Source organism: Mustela nivalis, assembly GCF_964662115.1.
Source record: "Mustela nivalis genome assembly, chromosome: 16".
Lineage (NCBI taxonomy): Eukaryota > Metazoa > Chordata > Mammalia > Carnivora > Mustelidae > Mustela > Mustela nivalis.
The window spans coordinates 13,413,482-13,440,319 of NC_139035.1; the positions used below are offsets into that span (position 1 = coordinate 13,413,482).

At 37.6% G+C, this 26,838-nt stretch overlaps 1 protein-coding gene across 9 annotated transcripts in view; it reads left to right on the plus strand.

Moving 5' to 3' along the window:
- The window catches only part of RPS6KC1 (ribosomal protein S6 kinase C1), a 191,290-nt gene that overhangs the window by 24,269 nt on the left and 140,183 nt on the right, over positions 1-26,838 (plus strand). For 7 of the 9 annotated variants that reach the window (XM_082702502.1, XM_082702497.1, XM_082702498.1 and 4 more), the window contains 3 exons: positions 2,100-2,135; positions 8,246-8,366; positions 19,955-20,070. In XM_082702502.1, coding sequence (XP_082558628.1) covers positions 2,100-2,135; positions 8,246-8,366; positions 19,955-20,070 — 273 coding nt within the window. Of the gene's footprint in view, positions 1-2,099; positions 2,136-3,527; positions 3,639-8,245; positions 8,367-19,954; positions 20,071-26,838 lie in introns of those variants that run through there. The other 2 variants (XM_082702503.1, XM_082702504.1) reach the window with 2 other exon arrangements.

Sequence of the window (26,838 nt, forward strand, 5' to 3'; positions counted from 1 at the left end):
GGGAAGAGTCATGTGACCTTATGCAAATCTCTGGCTCTTGTTTCCTCATTGGTAAAAGGGAGACTTAAAATAACCACTCCTGCCTAGCTCATAGGTTGTTGAGGGGATAAAATAGAATCATTAATAAAATGCTTTGTAAGTATAAATGTACAAAGTCAGGCTTTTTTTCTTTTCCATGCCTAGCACAGTACCTTGAACAGTATTAGCACCAGTATAGACTTTCTTTCTTAATCCTGAAAAGGAGACTAAGAAACAGAGTCTAGAACTGATTCTTGGAATGCTCACAGATTGTTGGGGGATAGAAGGAGGAGGAGGAACCTGCAGAAGAGAAGCAAAAGAACCAAGGAGGAAAAAGGAAGTCAGGAAAGTGTAGTCTTATACTTTCCAGGCATGGTTTTCACTAAGATTTGCTTATGCTCTTGGGGAAAGGGATAGTTAATACTTGGCAAGTAGGTGTTTTTTTTTTTTTTTAAAGATTTTATTTATTTATTTGACAGAGAGAGATTACATGTAGGCAGAGAGGCAGGCAGAGAGAGAGAGGAGGAAGCAGGCTCCCTGCTAAGCAGAGAGCCCGATGTGGGACTCGATCCCAGAACTCTGGGATCATGACTTGAGCTGAAGGCAGCGGCTTAACCCACTGAGCCACCCAGGCGCCCGGCAAGTAGGTTTTGATTTAATTTTCTGAACTCCACCTGAGTAAAATCCTCTTTTTCTTTACATGAGAAGTATTTGAGGGTGAAGAGAAGTTCCTGGAAACTTAAAGACCTTTGCTTGGATAGTTTAAGAATACTTAAATTTTGGTTTTCTGTATTTTCTGTGAATAATTTATTATCATGAAAACATTAAAAGTCTTGAATCACTCAGCTGTTTTTTTTTTTTTTTTCAAGATTTTATTTATTATTTGACAGAGAGGGACACAACGAAAGAGGGAACACAAGCAGAGAAGTGGGCGAGGGAGAAGCAGGCTTCCCACAGGGCCGGGATCCCGATGCGGGGTTTAGTCCTAGGACCCTGGGATCAGGACCTGGGCCGAAGGCAGCCGCTTAACAACTGAGCCACCCAGGCACCCCTCTCTCTCTCTCTTTTTTTTTTTTTATAAAAAGCAGATTTTATTTATTTATTTGAAAGAGAGATAGTGAGAGAGCGTGAGAGGGGAGAAGGTCAGTGGGAGAAGCAGACTCCCCATGGAGCTGGGATCCCGATGCAGGACTCGATCCTGGGACTCCGGGATCATGACCTGAGCTGAAGGCAGTCCTCAACCAACTGAGCCACCCAGGTGCCCTGGGCGCCCCTTTCTTGATGGGTTCTGGGATGACAGTGTGGTCTGGACAATGATCATCCAGTGTCAGGGAAAGGTCTAGTACGAAGTGCTTCCTGACGCATTACTTAGCACATCGGTGTTCTCGGAGATACTAAAATAAGTTTGGGAAATACAGCCCTCCTCCTCCACTTTGCATTTCTTCCTCACCTCAACCGCTACCCCCTTACACATATCACTAGACTGTGAGGTCCGTGAAGGTGCGATTGCAGGGCTTTGTCCTACTCACCATTGTAGCAGCGGCACACAGAACTCCGTGAGCCATTGAGCCTGTAAATGACAAATCATAATCAAATCGGTTATTTCTGGGGCGTCTGGGTGGCTCGGTTGGTTGTTGATGTGTCTGAGCATTGTGGCTGCTTTTATAAAATTGGAATTTTTATTGAGCGAATTGTAGATTTATGTACAGTTGTAAGAAATAATATGGAATCATCCCTTGCATACTTCGGGTATAGCTTATATGTAGCCTGGGAAGGGGGTAGACAAGCTTGTTAGAACTGTGTCAGGTAAGAGGGAAGCCAGGGTGTTCTCTTAGGAATGTAATGCATGAACTTTAGTGTGTGGGCTCTTTTTTTAGCTGCCTTTTCCTTAAATTTTTTAGCATGTGTTTCAGTTGGTGAAGTTATTATATAGCTGAACTTTTTGTAAGTGATATAATACAGTATTTATTTTCCTTTAAACAAATTCATTTCTCAGTCAGATACTGTTGAAATTAATTATACAAATATGGAATTTTAAATTTTGGTAATGATGAGATATTTCTATGTATGTTTTGTTTTAGGTTGTGTCACGAAGAAATCCAGAGGATGTCCAGGAGGTAACACACTTATACATATGAACATTTTATTTTATATATTTGATAAAAATTTAATTAAATGCTTTGTTGAGGAAACAGAATTGTTGGTATGTCTGTCTTCATATTTATGTGTTTGCCTAGAGATTATCTTTAGCTCATGAAACAGCAGCTGAAGTTGCCTTTTCAGATCTATTAAGTACGGGTTAAGCTTAATAGGTGTTAAGTTATACAAGGAAGGATTTAAGGAATTAAAGTGCTATTTAGTAACATGATAGTGTTTCTGATAACTAACATTCGTAGGATTTTAGTATTAAGAGCTCTTATCTATTTCAAAATCATGGTAACTTTAATAAAAAGGAAAGAGCATTTGGTAACTAATATTAATTTTAAAGATCATAATAAATTATGGGGCCCTGTATACGTTCACTTTTATTGAGTTGACATGTTGACACCTTGGAAAACTGCTTTGGGTATAGATATTGGCTATAGTGTTTCTTTTTTAAATTTGTAGTTGTTTTGCTACAACTCTGTCTCTCTAAAATTATACCAGCTTGTGTGTTTTGCTTAAAACTATGGAATTCTTTATTTGTAATTACTTCGTGTTTGTTATATACCTTTAGGATTCCTTATCCAGTAACGATAGCTACAGCGATAGTTTGCTTGTTTTAACATTTTTTGATTTACTTTCATTTTGGTCCCTGTTCATTTACACTGTGTTAGAAGGACATATGTTGGGGATTTTTTTTTTCTTACTAAAGTGTTTAAAAAAGACATTATAAATTGGCATTCTTAATTCTGCAACAGTTTTTTGCCCCATTTGAATTTTAATGTCTTTAGATGGAGTATATATTTTCTAACAAGCCCCACTACTCCTTACTTAACAAACCTGGCTTGATTGTACATTTAAATGGATTTTTTGGTACTGGTTGGTTTGAGTGTATGGCATCAGGTTTAGATAATATTTGAACTTTTATACATTAGCATTTCTTGCTATACTTGATCCAGTATTTGTTTTGAGTTCAATAAAACACAGTTTTAAAAGATTTCATATTATTTTTCTTAGGGGTTTTAAGATATCTCACTTTCCCCTCTCGATAACCAGGAAGACAATATTGTAATACAGTTATTTGGGAAGAAAAAGATATATGTATTTCTATATCTGTATCCTTCCAAAATGGAAATGAAAGTAATTGGCACCATTGTATTAAGTACTCTCTACTTAAGTGTCAGTTGGCTAGTATGGACTTTCTTTAGAGTTCTTCTAATTATGTTGAATTAATAGCCAGTACAGGCTGTTCTGCTTTTGAAATTTTACAACTCTTAAAATTAAAGATGGGTTGTGTTTCCTTTGAATACATTGTCTGATTGCTATGCTGTAGTCTGTAGCTTGATGTTCCCATTTTCCAGGGAGAATCCTGAACCAACTTATCCATGAACATACTCTCTGCCATTTCCTTAATCCTTTTTTGGGGAAAACTCTTTTATAATAACAACTGTTGGTGAGCCATTCATCAGAAAACTCTTGTAAGTGTCCTTTAGTTAGATGATTGCATGGTTCTTTGTTAGAAATGGTATAAAAATTTTTAAAAATGTCTTCTGTCTTGCCAGCTTCTTGAAATATAAAATAAACTTGAAATTGTAACTCTCTGGCTTCTCATGTATTTCAAATGTTGGAATTCTCATTTAGGAGAGAAATGTGCCACCTGGAGTTTGTTTCCATTTCCTTTCCTTTCACTTTCTCTCCTATTCAGGGACTCATGTAGGTACCGCTTTAGAGTATAGTCAGGCTTCCCAAGAGCTACTGAGGATTAGAAGATGTCCTGTTAGTCTAACTAAATATAGGGCTAATAGTATGCTATCCTTATAAAACTGGAGATGTATTGTTGGTTTTCTTTTAGAAATGTGTTCACACACCTTGGCACATCCTGCCAGGTAGCAGTGTTTTCTTTCTAAGAGTGCTGACCTATTCACATGGAGGAAATAATTTAAAATTATCCAGGATAGATTTCTTTTACAAAATTTTACCCTTCAAAAATTCCCTCTAAATTTTTATTTATTAAGAGCAGCATGGGGTGGGGCACCTGGTTGGCTCATTCGGTTAAGCATCTGACTTCGGCTCAGGTCATGATCTCAGGGTCCTGGGAATCATGCCCCATACAGGGCTCCCTGCTTAGCGGAGAGCCTGCTTAGCCCTCTTCCTCTGCTGTTCCCCCTGCTTGTGCTGTCTCTCTCTCTCTCTCTGTCAAATAAATAAATAAAATCTTAAAAAAAAAAACAAAACAGCATGGGAAACTCTGAGGGGGATAGCAACAGTTAATGTGGCCTCTGGTTTAGTAGTTTCTCTAAAGCATGAACACCTGAAGAAGGTTAAAGAAAGAACTAGAAATATTGTGCCCTTCCTCTCGTACCTTTTTCAAAACGTAACCTATACCTCTGTTTCTCTATAGGTAGTAGATTTCACTGGTGAAATTTGGGAGAAGAAGAACTGAAATAGAACTTTCTATGTATCACGTCAGAAATCTGTTAAGTCATTTCATAAATGAAATAGTTTGATAAAAACCATTTGAGAACATTTAAAATGTGTCAAGGGAAAGAAAAGGCTCTTGGAAAGGGGAGAAAGCAAATCTGAAAGCAAATATGGTAGGCGAGCCGGTTGCAAGAAAAGATGATCCGGCACCTTTAAAATACTGTGTGAGAGGACAAATTGAGTGGTTTAGTTTATAGGAGCTACAGGTTTTTGCTATCATTAAGTGAAATTATCTGAAAGGTAAACATTTATTTTGTGTAAAAATTATTTAAGGGAATGTATTTAATGAAAGTTAAGCTTTTACTAAATTCATAGTATATATAGGACAGTCACTGAATTAATATTTAATTGAGGAATTTTATGCAAAGGAACTTTAATGAGTTTAAGAAATTTTTGTAGGAGTTGGTTCATAGAACAGTAGTTGTTACACAGTTTTGTTTTTTTTTTTCCTAGTAGGAAGGAATTACTAGAGAAAATAATTTTTGCATGCATTTTTTGGGACTTTGTGTAGTCCAGTTATAAACATCAATACTGCTAACGTAATGGAAATGTGCTTTTGCTCACTTTTCCATTTTGAAGATTTCTAGAAATGTCCACAGTTAAAAGGAGTATGAAGAAAAGGAGGCAGTAGGTGGTGACATTTTGTGATGTGTTGGTTTTCTGCATTTCTTGAGGGTTTATATTTGCTCTTGGTTATTTTGGTTCTATAGTTCCAGAGTTGAGAAGAAGAAGGATGTGAGTGAATAAATTAGGCACGATGAAAAAGGAGTCTCACCTTGGAGGCTCTAATTCTTACTCTGAAAGACTGTATGCTAGTTTATAGACCGTGTTGTTATTATCATTATTGTGATTAAGTTATTAAGTTCTGTCCCTGAAGTTAACTCTGCCTTTACTTAAAAATGACCCTAACTAGAATAGAAATTTTATCTGCAGATTTGTTTCCGTGGACTAGTCTTTTGCATAGCTCTCGTTTCTAGTTTATAATGGTTTTAAGGATGGCATTTATGTAAGGTTACTTTCGCAAGCTCATCACCCATTTCTTCCTTAAGACTTTGGCAGCATGGTACCACCACAATTTGATCTATTTTAAAAATATAAAAATAGCACTGTTTTTTTCTCCTGTGACAGAATTATTTTCATGTATCAAAATTAGAAATTACAGAGAAGTAAAAAATATGAAAATTAAAATCACTTGTAATCTCACTGTCCTGAGACCATTTACTTTTTAGGTATTGGTTTGGCTGTCTTAGTTATTGGTTCCTCTTGCTCTTTTACTGGAGCTCTTGTTTCTTTACTATTACCTTTTGCCTCATTCACTTACATTTTATTTTTTTCACTTACTTTAAAATAAAATCTTTTCTTCCATCCAAGTGGTCTGTCTCATGGCACAACCAAGCTTTTTAAACACCTACTTTGCACTTGGTTTCCTCTTCCTTACTTCTGGCTGATTTCTCAATGTTAGGGCTCCCCATTATTTTGTCCTTAGACTCCTCATCTTGTTATAAATGCTGAGAAAAGCCTTCCTGAGTGATTGCCACCTTTCTGCTGGTAGTTAGCAAATGAATACATCTTGCTTAGTTCTCTCTCTAGAACCCCAAACCTGTGCCAGATATGTCTAAAATTGAACTTTGTTCTTACCTTAGAAGTTCCCTGTCTCCTTTTCTTCACCTCAGAGAATGGCACCACTGTTTATCCAGTTGCAAAAGCCCCAATTCTAGTGATTATATTTGGCATCTCACTCTCCTTTTAAAAACTTCATCTCCAGTCCCCTCTCTCTCTTTATTTTTGTTGATCTGATCACTACTTGCTTTCAGTAGACTTACTTAAGATAACACCTTCCATAGGTGCTCCTTTCTTAACACTCCTGGGCTTCCCTTGTCCACATTTGTCACACCGTCTTGTGACACAGTTACTGTGTTGGCTTGTCCTGCCCACTTAGACTGGGTCTATGTTTCTCATTTCTTCATCCTTTGTGCTAACACAGAGCCTGGCACAGAGTAGGGACATGAAAATACTTGTTTTGGTGACTATTTTTGTTGTTGAGTGAATGAATAAAAGGAAGCCTTGGAAGGAGGCAGTTTAAATTAATTCATATTATAATCTGACTTGTTTTCTAGGATTATAATTATAGTAAAAATAAGAAGCTCATCATGGTAGAATTTTTGGTGTATATGGTAAAGTTTAGCGAAGAATTTCCTATATCCAGAGAATAAATTTTTTGACACGAGTCTCTTAAATCTCACTTGATTACCTGCTTGGCCTAAGGTTTGCTTATTATTAGCATTATGTTCTGTTGTGTGTTAGAAGTGTGAGGTAATTGTTTTTTTTTTTTTTTTTTTTTTAAAAGAAGCAAAGACCTTAATATACCAGGTAATGGAATTTAAAACTCAGTTATATCCTATTTAGTGGAGACTGAATAAGTGAAAATCAGTGATATCAAAGTCATATGTCAAATCTATTTTCTTTATGAAGTTTTTTTCCCCTAATTTAATCTGAATAAGGTTAAACAGTAATTCAGATTAATGGAGGTAAACTTTTTTGTGATATTTAATCTGGATGACTGATTTTCTGTTTTGAAATATACTAGTTTTAATGGTATTCTGTTCAGGATTCATCTTGCCTTCGGAAATCCTTATTACTACTTTAAACTGAGGTTTGTGAAATAAGATTTATGAAATGTAAAAGTTAAGGTTAATTACTTGCTGCCCAGCCATGTCTTCTTCAGTGTTATTTAGTTTATCCTTTTAGGCTGTGTAGGTACTTTATGTTTAAAAATTGTTTAGGGGCACCTGGGTGGCTCAGCGGATTAAGCATCCTACTCTTGATTTTGGCCCAGGTCGTGATCTCAGGGTTGTGAGATCAGATCCCATGTTGGGCTCTGTGCTCAGCATGGTTTGCCTGACATTCTCTCTCCAACCCACATGTGTGATCTCTCTCTCTCATTAAATAAATAAATCTTTTCCAAAAATGTTGTATATTAGAGGTGTCTTGATGGCTCAGTCGGTTAAGCCTCAGACTCTCTTGATTTCAGGTTGGGTCATGGTCTCAGGGTTGTGAGATTGAGCTCTGCTTTGGGCTCTGTGCTGAGTGTGGAGCTTGCTTGAGATTCTCTTTCTTTCTCTCCCTCGCCCTCTGTGTGGCCCCCACCCCTGGGCTTGTGTGTGCACTCTTTCTTTTTCTCTCCCCCCCCCCCAAAAAGTTGTCTATTTTGTGTTTATAAACATGCTGTTTTTGAGAGAGTATATGTATTTTGACATCTAGCTCATTTCCTGGCCAATAGTAATTGATTTTTGAAGAGGTTAAGTGACATTTTAGGTGGTATAGACCCTCTTTATACCAGGTTGAATATTTTCCCAAGAAAACGCTACTTGTGTAAAACGAAATTTAAAAACCAAGGCAGAAAAGCTAGAGAAAGAGTTGCTGCTTTATAAATCAAATACTATTATTTAATCTCAGCCAGTTAACCAGATTGGTTAGAACATATATTTGTTTGCCTTTGCATGACAATTTTGGGCACTTTCCTGAAAAGACTTTTTGTTGTTCAGATATCTGAGCCTACATAGTTTCACTGTGAGAGACACATTTGATTTTTCTTTTTCTTTAGATAATCGTATGGAAGAGATACAGTGACTTTAAGAAACTACACAAAGAATTATGGCAGATTCACAAAAACTTATTCCGACATTCAGAATTGTTTCCTCCATTTGCCAAAGGAATAGTGTTTGGTAAGTGATTATTTTGAAATTGTGACTTTAAACAGTGATGATTGGCTAATTGTGTATATGTAGTAAACCCTGAAATACTGTACGGTGATGTCAGAAGCCCTTATTAAGATGGCTCAGGTCAGGCAGCAAGCCCTTGAGGTTGTTTCTTCATGTTCCCGGTGTAGGCGCGTTAGCTCTGCATTCATTTACTCTTCCCTCCTATGAAACAGCTGCACATCAACTTCAATGCCAGCCAGTCAAGCAAATTAAAAAAACCCCAAAACCATGTAGGAGCACAAGAAGAAATGATAACTGAGTTTTTCTTATAGTTCTGAAATTTGGGGATTTTTAAAAGCTTATACTTGGTGTATTTTTTTTTTTTTAAGATTTTGTTTATTTATTTGATAGAGAGAGAGACATCACAAGTAGGGAGAGAGGCAGGCAGAGAGAGAGGGGGAAGCAGGGTCCCTACTGAGCAGAGAGCCTGATGTGGGGCTCGATCCCAGGACTCTGAGATCATGACCTGAGCCGAAGGCAGAGGCTTTAACCCACTAAACCACCCAGGTGCCTCTTGTGCGTTTTTTCTGATACCTTTCTTATAATGTAAAGTGGTTATGATTTGAGGCACCCAGCCAGGCCAGATACAGATATTTTGGGGTGGTGGCTCTGGCTATGTTATGATAGCTGTTAGATTCATGGCTTCACAAAATTTAACAGCAGACTGAGGCCTGGAGCTTCCTAGTACCCTGCTGCTGTTGCTCTGTACCTCCAGTGGTGTTTGGGGGTACGTGGCCCTTTAGCGGACTGTGTTGCCAGTTCCTGTCTGCAGCTCCCTGCCTCCCACTCTTGGCGTGCTGGCACCATGGCAGAGAGCTTCCTGCTTGTTAGTCCCGGCCTGCAGGTTCTCGTCCATCAGCTTTGGCCCTTCCTACTATAGAATAGCTCTCGCTGGGGTAACTGCTCTCACGTTCCGTTCCGTTCGCTGGAGCCACAGTATCTCCAGTGAGATGTAAACTGCAGTCTTGGGAGGGAGGTGCCTCTTCCAACTATTGCCTCTGTTTCTCTCCCTCAGCCATAGGGTATTCTTTAGAGGTCTCTGTTCCTGCCTCTGAGCAGTTAGTCCTGTGCAAACAGTTAACAATTCTTCATGCAGGGGTTCCATTCTCTGGCTGGACCCTGGCTGCCACAGAGACCACTATCTGGGCTGCAGGTAGGCTCAGTAGGAGTTGTTTCTAACATTCTTTCAGCAGCTAGTGTTAGGAAACACGAGGCATTGCTGCACCTTGTGTACATTATACATTCTTCTTTCCGCATACACATCTGCATACATACATCAGTATATGATGTTCTCTTCCTGCCCCCTCCACCCTCTAAGATTTTGGCTTTCTGGTCTTGATTAGAAATGTTCCCCAATTCCTCCATTTGCTTGTAAGATGATTTTTGGAGCTTAAAAAATTCTTTTTAATATCCACGTGGGAAAAAAATATCCACGTGGAATTTATATTTGAATGAGATGTTAGATGATACTTCATTTTGTGTCTTTCAGATGGATAGACATCTGTTCTGAGGTATTTATTAAATAATATTTTTCCCAGTGAAATTGGGCATTAACTTTTTATGCATTGCCACTAATTTAAAGTTTTTCTTTTATGGTATTTATTTATTCTTACAGTAATACCTATTTCTGTGCCATGTTGATTTTTGTAAAATGACTTTATAGAGTATGTTCTGATACTAGCTATATTTCTCATTGACTCTGGGGAATTTCTTGCCTTTTAGGATAGGCCTGGAATTCTTGGGGCTTTTACATTGGTAATTCTAAGAAATGATACCAGTTATCCATTTAGTGCCTCTTAGTTTCAAGTCTCCTCTTTCATTTTCTGTAATGCTTTAATGGGTTGGACTCTTTAAATATTTTTCTTTTACAGTGAGTATGCTATTCAGAGTAGAGGCTGATGGAGAGGCACTGGAGGAGGGTAAGGGGCTTCTCTCCCACCTTCCAGTGTGCTATGGATTTTGTTTTTCTTTTTGGTTCTACTACATTTTTGCCAGAGGCCTCTGCCTCAGCTACACACCTAAATGTAGTCCACTGAGAAGTTTACATCCCCTGCTAGTTTGGTAGCCTCTTGACTGTGTGCACCAAGGCACCTCAGACCTAGTTGAGAGTGGGCTTCTGACTCTCTGACTCCCTGAAGGTGGTTTCCTGTGCTCTAGGGACACTGTGGATTCCAGACCTCGTTGCTCTATAGGTGAGCAGGCTCCTGATGCCCTCTTTGCTTCTGCATACCTCTCTGCCAGCCTTGGCCTGCCTTTGCCCCAGAAAGTTGTGTACCCCAGTCCTGTGTTACTTTGCTTGTGAGTGGGCTCCCAGCACTGTGATTCTCTCTTGTTGCTTGCTTGCCAGTCTTGTCCTGTGTGAACTCTGGAAGGATCTTTCTTGCTTTCCTGGCAACCATGGACCAGCTCTGGCCTAGGGAACCCAGCTAACTTCTCTCCATTCAGTGGCTACAAACAGTTCTCCCAATCCCAACTTTTGGAGAGGGGTTCCCCCTTCTAGATTATTCCTTCCTTTGGTACTTTCTTTTACCCTGGGGGTATTCTTTAGAATTAATAAGTTAACAGTTGTTTAATAGTCTTTATATTAAGCTTTCCTTGTTCAAATTACTATGTGGATTTAGTCTCTGGACTGAACCTTACTGATCCTTTCTTTGATTGAGGAAGATTTTTGGATGATTTGAAATTATCCATCCTCCACTGGCTTGTAGTTTATGTGGAACAGTGATTTCTTCAGGCTGTACTCTCTGAGCTTTATGCCTTTCTTTAGGATATTTGGCATGTTTCACAATGCCTTGAGATCTGGGGACAAGAAACAGATACACAATAGTAGAGTAATATCAGTGGCATTTATGACAGAATGAAGTGGCCATCAAAAGCTTGTTGCTACAATTCTTTAATTTTAACAAATACTTAATATTAACCATTTATGATATATAATGATGTCTTGAAATATACGCAACGTCAAGAGGTTTCTTTGGTTCATAATTACAAAAGAAAATATTTGTATTTCCTTAGGTGAGAAGCAGTTGAGGAATATGGACAGCAGGTCAGTAGCAGTAGAACCATTAGTTTTGAAGATACCATCACTTCATTTTGTTCCCCTACGAAGCATTAAGGGATCCACAAACCCTTGTAAATCTTTACCTCCTTTGGCCTTTGAGCTCAGACATTCCATCTAGTCACATTACTGGTGCCTTCTGTTCATTGTTATTACCCAGTATCTCTGGTTCTTTCCTTTTTTCTTTGATGCTTTTTCTTATTATAGTTGTACTTGTTTTTTGCCATTGAACTACGTACCTTTTCTGATCATGATTCTGCTACTATTAATAGAGTCGTCTTTGGTTAATACCAGTCCAGCTGTAATTATCTGGAAATTTTATAGGCATGCTTAATTCAAGAAACATTTTAAAAATAGGTACTGTGGGTATGATGATTCAGCCTCTGTCTTCTGAGAAACTTATCTGAAGTGAGCATCATGATTTAGACGTTCTGAAAGGGAAGTGCTTTAAGGATGTGATATCCTTACTGTCAAGTTTTTAAGTTTTGTGGCATTCTACTTTTTTTTTAAAGATTTTTTTAAAAAAATTGAAGTATAGTTTACATATAATATGATAGGAGTTTCAGGCATACAACATAGTGATTAAACATTTACGTAGATTATGAAATCAATACAATGAAGCTAGTTACCGTCTGTCACCACACAAATTTATTATAATATTATGGACTGTATTCTCTGTGTTATACTTCACATCCCTGTGACTTACTTATTTTATAACTGGAAATTTGTACCTCTTTATCCCCTTCACCCCAACCTCCCTTCCCTCTGGCAAATACCATTTTGATCTCTGTATTTATGAATCTGTTTCTGTTTTGTCTGTTCATTTGTTTTGTGTTTTAGATTCCATATATAAGTGAAATTGTACTGTGTTTGTCTTTCTCTGACTTATTTCACTTACCATAATACCCTCTAGGTCCATCCATGTTGTCACAAATGACCAGTTTCCATTCTTTTTTATGACTGAATGACATACCATTGTGTGTGTGTATGTGTAATTGTATATATACCATGTCTTCTTTATCAATTCATTTATTGATAGACACTTAGGTGGCTTCCGTGTCTTGGCTATTGTAAATAATATTGAAATAAGCATAGGGATGCATTTATCTTTTTGAATTAGTTGTTTCATTTTCTTCAGATTAATATCTAGAAGTGGAATTTCTGGATCTTATGATAGTTCTGTTTTTGATGTTTTGGAGAACCCGCATTCTCTTTTCCACAGTGACTACACCAATTTACATTTGCACCAGAAGTTGCAGGAGGATTCCCTTTTCTCTAAGTCCTCGCCAACACTTGGTATTTCTTATCTTTTTGAGCCTACCCATTTTGACAGGTGCGGGGTGATATCTCATTGTGGTTTTGGTTTGCAATTCCCTGGTAGTGATGTTGAGCATCTTTTCATGTGTCTGTTGGCCATCTGGATGTCTTCCTTGGAAATACGCTTATTCAGATTCTCTACCCATGTTTTAATTGGATTGTTTGTGTTTTTTTGGTATTGAGTTGTATGATTTCTTTATCTCTTGGGATATTAATCCTAGTGACATTCTATTTTATTTTATTTATTTATTTATTAAAGATTTTATTTATTTATTTGTCAGAGAGAGAGAGTGTGCACAAACAGGTAGAGGCAGAGAGAGAAGCAGGCTCTCTGCTGAGCAGGAGCCCGATGTGGGACTTGATCCTAGGACCCTGGGACATGACCTGAGCCACAGGCAGTGGCTTAACCAACTGAGCCACCCAGGCATCCTGACATTCTATTTTAATTATGAAGATGCAAATAATTAAAATTCACCAATCTGAGGAGTTTTTTTTTTTTAAAGATTCTATTTATTTATTTGACAGATCACAAGTAGGAGAGAGGCAGGCAGAGAGAGAGGTGGGGAAGCAGGCTCCCTGCTGAGCAGAGAGTCCCACATGGGGCTGGATCCCAGGACCCTGAGATCATGACCTGAGCCAAAGGCAGAGGCTTTAATGCACTAAGCCACCCAGGCACCCCAATTTTTCTTTCTTTCTTTCTTTTTTTTAAGATTTTCTTTATTAGAGAATATATGTGTGAGGCAGTGGGGAGAAGCAGAGGGAGGGTGAGACACATACCCCCACTGAGTGGGGAGCCCGATGTGGGACTCAGTCCCAGGACCCTGAAATCATAACCTAAGCCGAAGGCAGACGCTTAACGAACTGAGCCACCTAGGTGCCCCCAATCTAGAATCATCCTTCTAAATGCACACAAAAAGGGTTCTTTTATATTCTAAAAATAAGAGACCTCCCTCATACTTAACTGTCTTTTTTTCTCCCTTTCTCTCTGAGTCCTTAACACAACTGTGTGAGTAGAGACTGCTTTATTCTTACTGATGGCTATATCTTCAACATTTAGGACCATGCCCAACATATAAATACGCACACACAAATGTGTGCACAGATATGTGCATAATGCATGAGTGTTCTTTGCAGCATTTTCAGTAGAGGCAAAAGGAACAGAAACTGAATTATCTCATTATGTATTGCACAGATATGCCATAATTTACCCAATTAATAGAATTCTTTAGCTCTTTGAAATATACTGGTGTGGTAAGATATCCAAGCTGCATTTTTAAGACATGAAAACAAATGTTGTACAGCACTATGTTTAGTAAGCTCACATCTGTGTTTGAACAGACATATGTTATTATGTGAAGATACACCTACACACATTTGTATAATATATGTACCTTTTCAGGATGTAGGAGGAGAGATGGTTTTACTTTTTATTTTATACCTTCTGTACTATGGAACTTAATTGCTTCCATATATCTTTAACTTTAATATGGAGAGAGACACAGCCCAGCTTCTTAAACAGGAAGCTTGTCACTGGGTGAAAAGGAGTGGCTTCTAAATTGGTTGAGATTTGTAGCTATTACTGCTCTTGCTAATGGATTATCTTCAACTTTTCTCCACATCCTTACATATTATGGAGTGAAAATTTCTTATTAATCATGATAAGTAAGCAGTTTATCTCTCTTAGTAAATGGTACAGTCCATTTGTAATACTTGATAACTGCAGTGAACCCTGCAGGCTGCAGCTGTCCTTGTGTGGAGGGACTTGTTGGTTAAGCATCTATCTTTTTAACAGCTCTCACATTTTTAGTATGGGAACCTCAGCAGCAAAAGCGAATCCTATTGTAGTTGATACAACCAGCAAAAATGTAGTTACTAGTCTAGCGGTATAGTAAAAAAGAACATGCCTTTTGGAATCCTGTGGCTTTAGGCCCAAATCCTCTATCCTTGATTTACTAGCAATGTGATCTTGTACGAATGAACATCTCAGTTTATTTTCTTATTGGTGAGATAGGGAAAATGCCTTCCTGTTCTATGGATTACAACTCTAGTGTGTCTAGCTCAGTGCTCGACACGTACCCGCTGCCGTCAGCTATATTCTGTTGCTCATTTACCACTAACATACCATATTCTTGTGTCTCCGAATTCAGCATTGCCCTGTTCTGCTGTGAACTTTCTTGTTAGCCTTGCAGACTTTTCAGATGTCTGCTCTCCTAGGAGGTTTTCTCTGTTTCCTTTAAGCTGAGTTCATTGTTTTCCCCTTCAGTTTTATATCTTATCAGTAGAGCACCTAACTTATTTTTTTCCAGTTTTTTTTTTTTAATGTGCAAAATTTTTAAGTTTACCAAAAAAACCCCACAAAAGAATAATGTGGTAAATACTTTTATACTTTTGGCCCAAGTTCATTGATTATTAACAGTTTGCTGAATTTTTTATGACTCTCCACGTATCTCTTTTTCTTTCTGAACCATTTGAGAATAAGTTGCAGATATTGTGACATTTCACCCCTGTACTTCGTATTTTCCCTATAATCACAATTCCATATCACACTCAAGAAATTTAGCCTTGATACAGTAATATAAAATGTGCCATCCATATTCTTATTTCCTCTTGTTCTAAAAATGTCCTTTTTAGGTTTGTTTGTTTTTGGGTATAGGATCATGCCTCTAGGTTAATCTTGAGTATTCCTTACGCATTTTTTTTTTGTCTTTCATGACAATGACATTTTTAAAGGTGTAAGATAGTTTTGTTCACCTGTCTGCTTTCTCAGGATTAGATCATTGTTTTGTTTGTTTTGTTAGATCTGTTATCAGACTTTGCTTTCCTATGGGAAAGAGAAAAGCAGTTCCTGATAGCTAAGAAAGAACTGGCCTTGCATACCTTTTCTTTCCACCTTGGTGTTTCCTGGAGTTTGGCCTCGCATTCATGTCTATGCTATGTTGTTCTCCTGTTGAACGTAAGCAGTTGCACAGAACAGGAGTATTAGACAAGGCCACTCTGTGTCCTTGGATCAAGACAAAAACAAGACCACTTTGAAATCCTGTCTGAGCACAAAAATATGAATGTTGTTGAAGTCATAAAAATGATCAAGCATATCTTCATCTCAGCCGCTGTGAGTGACTGCTGCTGCTTCATGTAAATCACAGCCTTAGTCTCTTTTCATTCATCTTGCCTCATAATAAGATTTATTAAAATTGTAGCATCATGGAATTAGATAGAATTTGTAGAACCCATAGAATTATCCCCACTTCCTAAGAGCATCTGAACCAGGGCAAAGCCCCCATTTCTTTAAACCTTTCCCAAAAGTACCTAACACAAGCCCAGATCCCGTGAGTCTGTTCTCACACCCTCTTAGTGAAATGCTCCAGGGTGCCCAGTAGTATACATTTTGCCTGGTTGCAAGGAGCAGTAAATCCAACTTGTCCATTTAGAGGTATGTTCTTGGTGCTGTTGACTGGGAAGAATTCACACCCAGAAACCTCGGCCTCTCTTTGTTTTTACTCTGAATGAATTTTTGCTTCAGTTAAGAATCAGCATCAGGCTTTGTTCTAGCTAGTTTTCTTACTGGTCAAGGGCAGCTTTTTGTTCCATATAGGCAGTTTTTGATCATTGACATTTGCATGTTAAAAAAGTTGTAAGCTCTGGTATCTGGGTGGTATTCTACATTAAAAAAAAAAAAAAAAAAAGAATATCCCAAAGGTGGCTTAATAAATCAGAGAGAGCCTTTATTTTGAGTGATTTACCAGCTTAATTAGAATGCTTGAATTTAATTTTTTCTCCCCTAGCTTTTTATTTATTTTTTTTATTTATTTGACAGATCACAAGTAGGCAGAGAGGCAGGCAGAGAGAGAGGGGGAAGCAGGCTCTACGCTGAGCACAGAGCCCGATGTGGGGCTCATTCCCAGGTCCTGGGATCAGGACCTCTAAGCTGAAGGCAGAGGCTTAACCCACTGAGCCACTCAGGCGCCCTTCCCCTAGCTTTTAATAAAGCATTGCTGGGTCACTGAGGGTGGAGGCTGGCTTATATATAATATATACACATACAAATAATATAGTATATACTATCTAATACTACACAATAAATCTTCTTATGAAAAATGTTTGTATTTTCTTTTGTAAGTCAGCTATAATTTTTACTTTGTTCATGGGACAATAAACATTGACCCTATGAATGGAAATTTAAAGTAGTGATAAAGAAGTTCCTGTTTATGATTTCTCATTGTTGCTGCTTTCGAGTGAAGTTTAGGTGCTACTAAAGGCCTAGCAAGTAGAGAATAGTGGCTACTAGGGTGTTGACTACAATTAGGATGACTGTTGAATCTTGCTACTTTTTTTTAAAATTTAAAATTAGATGGCTTTGTTTACTCTATTAAGGCTAGTAGCTATTGGATTAAAATCATCTGCTTCTGTTTCGTTTATGCTACAAATCCATTTTTTTTTGTTGTTATTCTGAAATATCTTAGGAACAAAGAAGTGAGCATGTTCTTTCATCTGTTTGTTTTGATGATAGGATTCAGTGTAATTGAACCTTTTACTGCAAAAGCCTTTATTTTTGATTGTACTTGCTCTATTCTGAAAAATATTTTAATCCCTCTCCACTTGTCCAAGTTTAGTAGAATGGAAATGCATAAAGATGTGTTTTATTCTCTTTAGAAGTTAATGTACTCATTGCTTAAGCATTTTAGTCTAGTTTAATAGGGAAGTGGGGTGAATCACTGATTACATTTAGGATTGAAGCTCCCAAATTAATATGTATTTGTTTTAGCTACTGAATGAGACTTTTTAGGGTGTTATTAAATATTAGTGAGTTTTCCATTAAAATTTCTCGGCAAGTAGTTAATGCATTTGAAGATAGTATCAGGTGGTTTTGTGGGTAGAAACATAGTATGATTTTTTTGTGCATTTTCTGGATTTTTGTTCTGAGGTTATATATGTTCACAAAATTATTAATACTAATTCATAGGCACTGGAATTAAATTGTGTTTAAAGGATAAACATATTGGACTATAATCATAAGTACCAGTGTATACTTAATTTCTTATTTAGACAGGAAAAGGAATAATGGACATTGGTTGTCATTTTAACCTGTTTGGCTAGTGGATTTTTCCCAAGACTGAATAACTTAGATTGTTGTCCAGAAAATTTGCTCTATAGGTGCTTGGAAGTTTGTTTCCAGATAATATTATTGATAGGTAAGCTAGCACATCATTTTAGATTATCATCGGGAGAATTGAGTTAAATTGAATTTTACATATGAACTGGGAAATAATGGAAAAACAGAACACAGAAACACCAACTAGCATAATGGTATTAGGTTTGGTTTCTTGTGATAAACCTTAAAACCAAATAAAAGTCGATTTCTTTCTCATGGCATGAGATTTGAAGGTAGCTCCAGGCAGTGCACCTCCACAGTGATCAGGAATCCAGGCTCCCGTCTTGCTGCTCGTCACTGTTAACCTCCCACGCCACAGTCCTTCCTGGAAGGGGCCAAGAAGAAAGCAGAAAAGGCTATTTCTTAAAGAGATTTTTAGGAAGCTACAATATAACTTTTGTTTATATGTTTTTGGTGAGAACGTAGTCCATGTCCACATGTAACTCTAAGGCAAGCTGGGAATGTAGTGTTTGTTTTTTATCTCCCTCTGGGTTACCATGTCCACAGTTAGAAATTGGGGATTATTTTACTAAGGAATAAGGTGAAAACAAACCCTGGGCTAGCAACTGGCAGCTTGTTATATAGCATCAATACGGCACTGTCCTGAATGTTAGGGTTCCTCTAATTGCCTGCCTCTGGCCTATTAACCTTTACTGGGCTCTGGGCTCTTTGATGACGCTGATAAAAGTTCCACGCTCATTCCTTAGGAAAAGGTACCTATGGACACATACATGAAATTTGGTAGGACTGTTGTCTCTGGAACCATCCATTTAGCTGAGTAGGTTGTTTATGGACCACTGTTAAAACTTTTTATTAATGAAAGATGGCTATTTTCTAAGGTAGAATGTTCCACAGTTAACACTTTCATTTTTTTTTTAAAACCATTCATTCTTACAGTTAGGTATGAATGAGTTAATTAGTATGCTCCGTATATTAGACACTAATGACACTTGAACATTCAAAGGCATCATGATTAATTTATTAAGCGCTAACTTAATAGAACTGGGAGTCTTAAGTATATTGTTCATTTTCTCCATTTTACAAATGAAGAAATGATCTAAGGTTTCATAGGTAGTGAATGATAGAGCTAGGATTTACACCAGGTCTAACTCTAAAGCCATTTCTTTTCGTTTTTATGAAGTAAATACTTCACCATAAACACGAGACACATTGAGCTGAGAGTGTTTTGTGGTTCAGCTTCAAATTCTTGTCTTGGGTTATATAACTCGGAATCTCTTTGTGCCTCAGTTTTCTGTTAACATTTTGCAAAGCTGCTTAAAATGTTTATGGGACGATGCTCCTCTTTTGAAGCCTGGATTGCAGTCAGCGTTACGTGGCATGTGAGAAATGCCAACCAGGAATCTGCTCTAACAGGAGTACAAAATGATCATATTTTAAAATGTCTTATCAGCATTCAAATTGTATATAGCATTAAAAAAAAATTCTATGAAAACCACCTTTCATTCACCTTGTAAATCAGAGCTCCCCGGTGCTGTGCGGGCCGTCTTTTTACTCACAGGCCTGCTGTCACGAACGCTGACAGCCGCACACATAGAGTTTGGCTTCAAAGCTCTTTTGCTTCAAGCTGAGGTTCTTGACCCCACTGATATACAGATGTTCTCATAATTTCCTCTCTTCAGCTCCTTTATAAATCAAAAAGAGTGGGAAAGAGAAAATTATATGAGTAATTACAGTATTAAATTACTATGGAAAACCATTGGAGTTCTTTAGAAATCTCTTTTCAGCTTGAGTTTCAAACCAGCTTCTTAAATGTTAAGTTTCTTACATGGACAGGCCTTCAAGTAGGCCTGCGCCGTTGATTTATGGTTCACACCTCTGTTTCTTGTTGTGTTGGAAACACTATTGTCTATTTTGGGGGAGAGTATGCGGATTCCGATAGTACAGACTTGACTCTAGAGGACTGTGTAGTAAAGCAGTGAGAGGCCTGCTGCTGCTTTCTGAGCTGTGAACATAAAGTCTCATAAACCTTCCTTCCTTCCTTAAGTCTTGGTTCTTATTTGATTCTAGGACGATTTGATGAAACAGTTATTGAAGAGAGAAGACAATGTGCTGAAGATTTGCTACAGTTCTCTGCCAATATCCCCGCTCTTTACAACAGTAAACAACTTGAAGATTTTTTCAAGGTTTGGTAGTCTTTCTGAAATATTTTGTACTTCATTAAATATTTTTGTTTTCTAATTTATAGTAAGGTGGAATTCAAGTTGTTTTTTAACAGAGAATGTGATTTACTGTTGAATTTCATTATTCACTAAAATAAGCAGAAGTTAGTTGTGAACAGCAATGTCTTTGACATATCTTCTGTTTTTACTGTAGAAATATGTAAGATTTTTGATTCATAGATTTTATTTTTTTTTTTTTATTTTTTTTTTTTTTTTTAAGATTTTTTTTTTTTATTTATTTATCAGAGAGAGAGGGGGAGAGAGCGAGCATAGGCAGACAGAATGGCAGGCAGAGGCAGAGGGAGAAGCAGGCTCCCTGCCGAGCAAGGAGCCCGATGCGGGACTCGATCCCAGGACGCTGGGATCATGACCTGAGCCGAAGGCAGCTGCTTAACCAACTGAGCCACCCAGGCGTCCCGATTCATAGATTTTAAAAAGGGATGCAAAAGGCTTAGAGATTATCTTGTTGACTCCATCAGAATTGAGGTACATTAGAAAAAAATTTAAGTATCGTGAAATTCTAGTTGTTGCCTTCACTTTTTTTTTTTTTTTAAAGATTTTATTTATTTTTTTGACAGAGAGAGATCACAAGTAGGCAGAGAGGCAGGCAGAGAGAGAGGAAGGGAAGCAGGCTCCCTGCTGAGCAGAGAGCCCGATGCGGGACTCGATCCCAGGACCCTGAGATCATGACCTGAGCCGAAGGCAGCGGCTTAACACACTGAGCCACCCAGGCGCCCTTGCCTTCACTTTTTGAGGTGTCTTTCAGTGGTAGACTTTTTGGGATAGAAACCACTATAAGTTCATATTCATTTTGTTATAATTGTACTAATTTGTGTGAGAGAGAGAGCAAAAATAGTTATTGTGTAATTTTAGAGATGTAGGTTAGTACAAATCATGTGACGAGAATCATTGGATATTAGTGTTTACTGTTTCTTGACATGAAATGTTTTCATTCTGAGTTTTTTTATCATTTTATATTATTTTATTTATTTTTAAGATTTATTTATTTATTTAAAGAGAGAGTGCCAGCAGGGGTTGGGGGAGCAGAGGGAGAGGGAGAGAATCCCACAAGCCCACCCCGCACCCAGTGTGGAGCCTGACTCAGGGCTCCAACTCCTGACCCTGAGATCATGATCTGAGTTAAATCAAGAGTTGAATACTTAACCAAATCAGCCACCCAGGTGCCCCAGAATGCTTTACTGTTTTAAATAATAATTTTCTAATTTATTTTGTATTGCGGTTGTGCAGGTTGTTAGTTGATATCAGTGTCTTTAATAACCACAATTTTCCTATTGCCTTTAGACTTCCAGAAAAAACCTAGGTGATTATGCTGTACTTGTTTCTTCCTTTCTTTAAACATCTACTCTCTGTATAACTGTAATTGGTAGAACGTATGAAATATATGAATAATATGTGAGAATTGGGATTTTTAATTTCCCTGATGCCAGTGGATCTACAAAAGATTATTTTTTAATGACCTACTTTAACTTACTGAAGAAAGTTGATCTTTTGAAAGATAGTATAAACTTATGACTTTACACTAACAGAAATACAAATAGTAATAGAAAAGTTTGTAGCACCAGTAATATTTCTAGTAATTGATCTCATCACTTGATATTTCATTACTGTGTAAACCAGGCTGAGATGATGAAGGTGGCTCTGCTTATGATATACTGCAGATATTTAGGATAAAAGGCCAGATCAAGTTGATACAGTATTTGCTCTTTGCTACTCTTGGTTTACAGCTCCATCTATGTGGTAAGCGGTCTATGCTTACAGAAAAGGACAGCACCTGGGTGGCTCACTTGGTTCAGCATCTGACTCTTGATTTCAGCTCAGATCATGATCTCTGAGTTTTAAGATCGAGCTTAGTGGGCTCATTGGGCTCTGTGCTCAGTGGGGAATCTGCTTGAGATGTTCTCTCTCTCTCTTTCTGCCCCTCCTCCTACTCTCGCTCACACACATGCATGTGCTCTCTCTCAAATAAATCTTTAAAAAGGGGCAGCATTATTAAGCAAGAAGGATGTGGCTTTCATAGAAATTGTGAAAGGCAGTCATGCAAATTAACACATGCCAAGGGCTAAAAAAATCAGTCTAGGCATATAGAAGTCAGATGTTAGACTTTGAACAATTTATTTATTTACTTATTTTTATTGATTTTTTTCTTTATTTGAGAGAGAGAGAGTGCACGCATGCATACAGGGTGGGTGGGAGAGGCAGAGGGAGAGGGAGAGACAGTCCTGAGCAGACTGCGCATGGCAGTGTGGAGCCTGATGTGGGGCTTGATCTGACGACCCTGAGATCAGGACCTGAGCCAAAACCAAGAGTCTGATGCTTAACTGAGTGTGCCACCCAGGCTCCACTGACTTTGAACAAGTGAAATATAAGTTACCTGTTCATTCTGTTTCTTTTGGACCTGGGAATTCCTGATTGTAACTGCTGCTGAATGAGACTTTCTAGGCTTTGTGAAATGAGAGATAGAAGAAAAGAAAGAAGACATTGGGCACTTTAAGGGAAGTCAAGTTAATCTTAGACAATATGGTAGAAGTACCTTACGTAGTATGCTGGGCAGGATAGGGACACTGATGTGGTAATATCACAATAGTGGTAGTCAGCCTCTAACTACAGATGAGAAAATAGGATCCTTGAGGGTTATTTGGCTGCAAGCAAGGAACAAAGAAGCTTACCATATTAGCTTAAATAAGAAAGGGGCTTATTTGTCTCATACGACAAGAAGTTGAGTGAGGAAGATAGGACGTGTTGATACAGAACTCACTGACGTCATCAAAACCTTAGGTTCCTGCTTTGGGATGTAAAAGGAAAAGGGCTGATGAGTGAATAAATGAATGAATGAATGAATGCTGGTTTTGAAAAGGTTTCCTAGAAGTTCTGTCTAGAGGTAGTCTTTCTTATATTTTACCAGAACTGGGTCACAGGACTATCCTTAGCTTCAGAGAAGTCTGGGTGGGTGACTCCTAGCTTTCTAGTTCTCATTTTGGATGAAGGTATGGAGGGGAGTTTGTTAGGTAGCTAGGTCAGAGGGTGTGCTACAATATCATAGGTTAAATAGGTTTTGGGTTATTTTTGTTTGTGTGCTTCTTTATTTTGGGGGAAACACTGATGATAGATATCATATGCAAACAGCTACCAAGCCACTTGATTGATTTTTTTTAAAGATTTTAATTTTTATTATACTTTCTATTTTATTATTTTTCTTTATTTACTTATTAATTATTTTTATTATATTTTTTATTTTTATTTTTTAAGATATTTATTATTTTGATATTTTATTTATTTATTTGACAGACAGAGATCACAAGTAGGCGGAGAGGCAGGCAGAGAGAGAGAGGAAGGGAAGCAGAGAGCTCTTGCTGAGCTCTGCTCTTGCTGAGCAGAGAGCCCGATGTGGGGCTCGATCCCAAAACCCTGGGATCATGACCTGAGCTGAAGGCAGAGGCTTTAATCCACTGAGCCACCCAGGTGCCCCTGATTTGATTATTTTTTTGACATACATAAGAGTAGAAAGAGTACTATACTGAGCCTCCATTACTCATTTCTCATCTTAAAAAAATTATCATTATATTGCCTAATTTTTTTCATCTATGCATTTCGATGTGTATTCTTTGCTGGTTATGTATGTATATATTTATGTGTGTTTTTACAGTTTTATTGACATACTTTAAAATTTACATTTACATAAAATTTACATTACAATTGTAAATGTACCATTCAGTGGCTTTCAGTAAATTTATAGAGGTGTGCAACTGTCACTTTTCTGTCACCTCAACAAGTTTCTCTGTGTCTGGTTGTTGGCAACCCCCTTTCCCACCCCCATCTCTGGGTAACTACCTGTTTCCTGTCTATAGATTTGCCTCTGTGGGATGTTTCAAATACATGGACTCACACATTATGTTGTTTTTTTGTTCTGGTTTCTTTCCTTTAGCATAATGATATGAGTTTCATCCATATTACATCGTATATTAGTATTCTGTTCCTTTATGTTGCTGAATCGTGTTCTATCACAGAGATCATAGTGATGGACAAAATGATGGACATTTGGATTGTTTTCAGTTTTTTGGCCCTTTGTCCAGTACTGCTGCCAACAAATTTTTGTGTACAAATCTATGACTAGTTACATGTTTTCATTTCTCTTGGGTAGGTCCTGAGGAGTGGAATTGCTGGGTCTTACGATAAATTTATGTTTTTAGGGAACTGCCAAACTGTTCTTTAAGTGACTGTACTGTTTACATTCCCCAGCAATGTATGAAGTCTCTGGTTCTTACACAATTTCACCAATTGTGTGAAATTTAAACTATAGATGTTCTAGTGTGTGTTTAGTTGTATCTCACTGTAGTATTAATTTCTATTTCTTAATGGCTGATGATGTTGAGCTTGTTTTCATGTGCATATTCACATAATTTGGTGAAATGTGTATTAAAATCTGTCTGTCCAGTTTTGGTTGGGTTGTCTTATTATTGAGTTGAAAGGCTCCTGAATATGTTCTGGATACAAATCCTTTATTACATATGTGTTCTGCAAATATTTTTCTCCCTGTGTGTGACTTGTCCATGTTCTTAATGGTGTCATTTGAAGTACAGAAGATTTTAGTTTTGATAAAGTCTGATTTATCCATTTTTTTCCTTTTTTTGAATTGTACTTTTTTTTTCTTTGGTCATATCCAAAAACTCTTAGATTAATCCAAAGTTTCCTGTGTTCTTTTCTACAAGTTTTGTTCTTACATCTAGGTCTGTGATCCATTTTTGGTTAGTTTTTGTATACAGTTCAAGTAACAGTCTAAATTCATCTTTTGACATAGGAATATTCAATAGTCCGTCTAGCTAAAAGTTTGATATTGTTGATTTTTCTCAAAAGACTAACCTGGTTGGGGTGCCTGGGTGGCTCACTTGGTTAAGCGTCTCCCTTTGGCTGTCGGTAAGCATCTGACTTTGGCCCACATCATGACTCAGGGTCCTGGGATAGAGCCCCACATCAGGCTCCATGCTTGGGGAGAGTCTGCTTCTTCCTCTGCCCCTCTCCCTGCTCATTCTTTCTCTCTCTCTCAGGAAGGAAGAAAGAAAGAAAACTAACCTGGTTTCGTTGATTTTTCTGTATTTTCTATTTTGTTTTCCTCTATTTCATTTTAATGATTTCTATTTTAAACTTCATTTCCTTCCCTTTGTTTGCTATGGATTTACTTTGCTGTTTAATTATTTAATTCTTTAAAGTGGAAGTTTAGGTTACCGATTTAATATATTTCTTCTATCTAACATAGGCATTTACAACTATTAATTTTTCTTTTAGCACTGCTTGAACTTCATCCCATAACTTTTTATGCATTGTTTTCATTTTTATTCAGTTTAATGCATTTTAAAAATTTCTTTTGTGATTTTTCTGTGGACCCATTGGCTATTTAGAAAAATGTTCCTTAACAAATAATCCTAAAATTTATATGGAACCAGAAAAGATCCCAACTAGCCAGAGGAATGTTGAAAGAGAAAACCAAAGCTGGTGGCATTACAATTCTGGTTTTCAAGCTCTAATACAAAGCTGGGATCATCAAGACAGTATGGTACTGGCACAAAAACAGACACATAGATCAATGGAACAGAATAGAGAGCCCAGAAATGGACCCTCAACTCTATGGTCAGCTAATCTTCGACAAAGCAGGAAAGAATGTCCAATGGAAAAAAGACAGTCTCTTCAACAAATGGTGTTAGGAAAATTGGATAGCCACATGCAGAAGAATGACACTGGACCATTTCTTTATACCACACAGAAAAAATGGACTTAAAATGGGTGAAAGACCTAAATGTGAAACAGGAATCCATCAAAATCCTTGAGGAGAACACAGATAGCAACCTCTTTGACCTTAGCCACAACAACTTCTTCCTAGAAACATCGCCAAAGGCAAGGGATGCAAGGGCAAAAATGAACTTTCGGGACTTCATCAAGATAAAAAAGTTTTGCACAGCAAAGGAAACAGTCAACGAAACCAAAAGACAACCAATAGAATGGGAGAAATTATTCGCAAATGACATATCAGATAAAGGGCTAGTATCCAAAATCTGTAAAGAACTTATCAAACTGAACACCCAAAGAAGAAATAATCCAATCAAGAAATGGGCAGAAGACATGAACAGACATATCTCCAAAAAAGACATCCAGGTGGTCAACAGACACATGTAAAAGTGCTCCACATCACTTGGCATCAGGGAAATACAAATCAAAACCTCAATTAGATACCACCTCACACCAGTCAGAATGGCTAAAATTAACCAGTCAGGAAATGACAGATGTTGGCAAGGATGCAGAGAAAGAGGAACACTCCTACACTGTTGGTGGGAATGCAAGCTAGTGCAGCCACTCTGGAAAACAGTATGGAGATTCCTCAAAAAGTTGAAAATAGAGCTACCCTATGACCCGGCAGTTGCTCTACTGGGTACTTACCCCAAAGATACAAATGTGGAGATCTGAATGTTTATAGCTGCTTTGCCCACAATAACCAAAATATGGTAAGAGCCTAGGTGTCCATCAACAGATGAATGGCTAAAGAAGATGTGGTCTATATATACAAGGGAATATTATGCAGCCATCAAAAATGAAATCTTGCTATTTGCAACAACATGGATGGAACTTGGCGTATTATGCTAAGCGAAATAAATCAATTAGAGAAAGACAATTATCACATGATCTCATTGATATGAGAAACTTGAGAAATAAGACAGAGGATCA